This window comes from Nicotiana attenuata, unplaced genomic scaffold (genome assembly GCF_001879085.1).
Source record: "Nicotiana attenuata strain UT unplaced genomic scaffold, NIATTr2, whole genome shotgun sequence".
NCBI classification, from domain to species: Eukaryota; Viridiplantae; Streptophyta; class Magnoliopsida; order Solanales; family Solanaceae; genus Nicotiana; species Nicotiana attenuata.
The window spans coordinates 4,722-6,006 of record NW_017688158.1 but is presented as its reverse complement, the minus strand read 5'-3'; the positions used below and the strand labels follow the sequence as shown (position 1 = coordinate 6,006).

The following is a 1,285-nucleotide window of genomic DNA, read 5'->3' as shown; positions in this document are numbered from 1 at the left end:
CGATACATAAATCAGTTAATAAAAGAATAGTAAAAAGCTTTTACTGTGTCACTTAAGTTATATAGGAATTCCTGAGCCCAAGAGTTAAGAATAACAAGTTTTCATTACCAAATTGAATACCGCTTAGAATAATAAAACAGATGATATTTGTCGAGAAGTGCAAAATCGTATGGATACGATTCTCGTTTTGTATCTTGATTAATTGGATCGTTTCTTTATGGATTCCTATCCCAAACTCTTCGAGATGTGTTTCCGAGTATTCCTTGATCAAATCACACTATGTTAAGAGTATATTTTCGCCATTTTAGCCCAACACATAGAACATAAACTGAACTTAGCTTAATTCACTTAATTTCCGTTAATTAATCATCTCAAAATTCTTTATATAAACCTTCAACCATCTGCCAAATAAACAAACTCCACGAGCCTCTTATTATTTTATATCATCAACAACATGATCAGCTCCCCAATCACCTCTGTGGACTGCCAAAAACAAGTGCGTTCATGGCGGTATCTTCGTTCGCTCATGGAACTTCTGATTCCTCGTTGCAATTGTATCTTTATTGAAGAAGAAAATTACGAGAAAAAACCCATACCCTATTTCAAGCACCACTCAACAACAATAACAACAACAATAACGGGCACAATATTCGGCTCTCGTAAAGGAAAAGTTAGTTTTTGTATCCAAACAAACCCTAAATCTACAAACCCTATTCTTCTTCTTGAACTTGCAGTTTCTACAACCACACTCGCTAGAGAAATGCGAAAGGGAATAGTGAGAATCGCGTTAGAGAGTAGTACGAATATGATATACGAGTACTCTTCTTCTTCTTCTCCGACTTCTCTTTTGTCTATGCCAATATGGACTATGTATTGTAATGGAAAGAGAGTAGGGTTTGCAGTTAAAAGAAAACCTACAAAAGCTGATTTAGAAGTGTTGAGAAAATTGGAGTTAAAAAATGTTGGAGCTGGCACTATTATAAAGAGAGAGGATGATGATATTATGTATCTTAGAGGAAAATTTGAAAGGGTTAACGGATCTCATGATTCTGAATCCTTTCATTTGATTGATCCAGAAGAAAATATAGGTCAAGAGCTAAGCATTTTCTTTCTACGATCTCTTAATTAAGTAGGATTAGTATCTAATTAGTACTCTCTTTTTATTGTACAACTTTTTTTGGGGAAAGATCGCCTCGTTCTACTATCTTTTTCTTTTTTCTTTTTTCTTTTTCGGTATATTACACGATATAGCAGTGACGAATGATTAATGTAAATAGGAGTATTA

The 1,285-nt window shown here is 34.0% G+C and overlaps 1 protein-coding gene across 1 annotated transcript; it reads left to right on the top strand.

Annotated features, from left to right (window-relative positions):
* The first annotated feature begins 454 nt into the window (after positions 1 to 454).
* LOC109222319 (protein MIZU-KUSSEI 1-like) lies at positions 455 to 1,129 on the top strand. Its single transcript, XM_019386683.1, has one exon. It carries the CDS (start codon positions 455 to 457, stop codon positions 1,127 to 1,129), a length of 675 nt encoding a protein of 224 aa, XP_019242228.1.
* Positions 1,130 to 1,285: the final 156 nt, after the last annotated feature.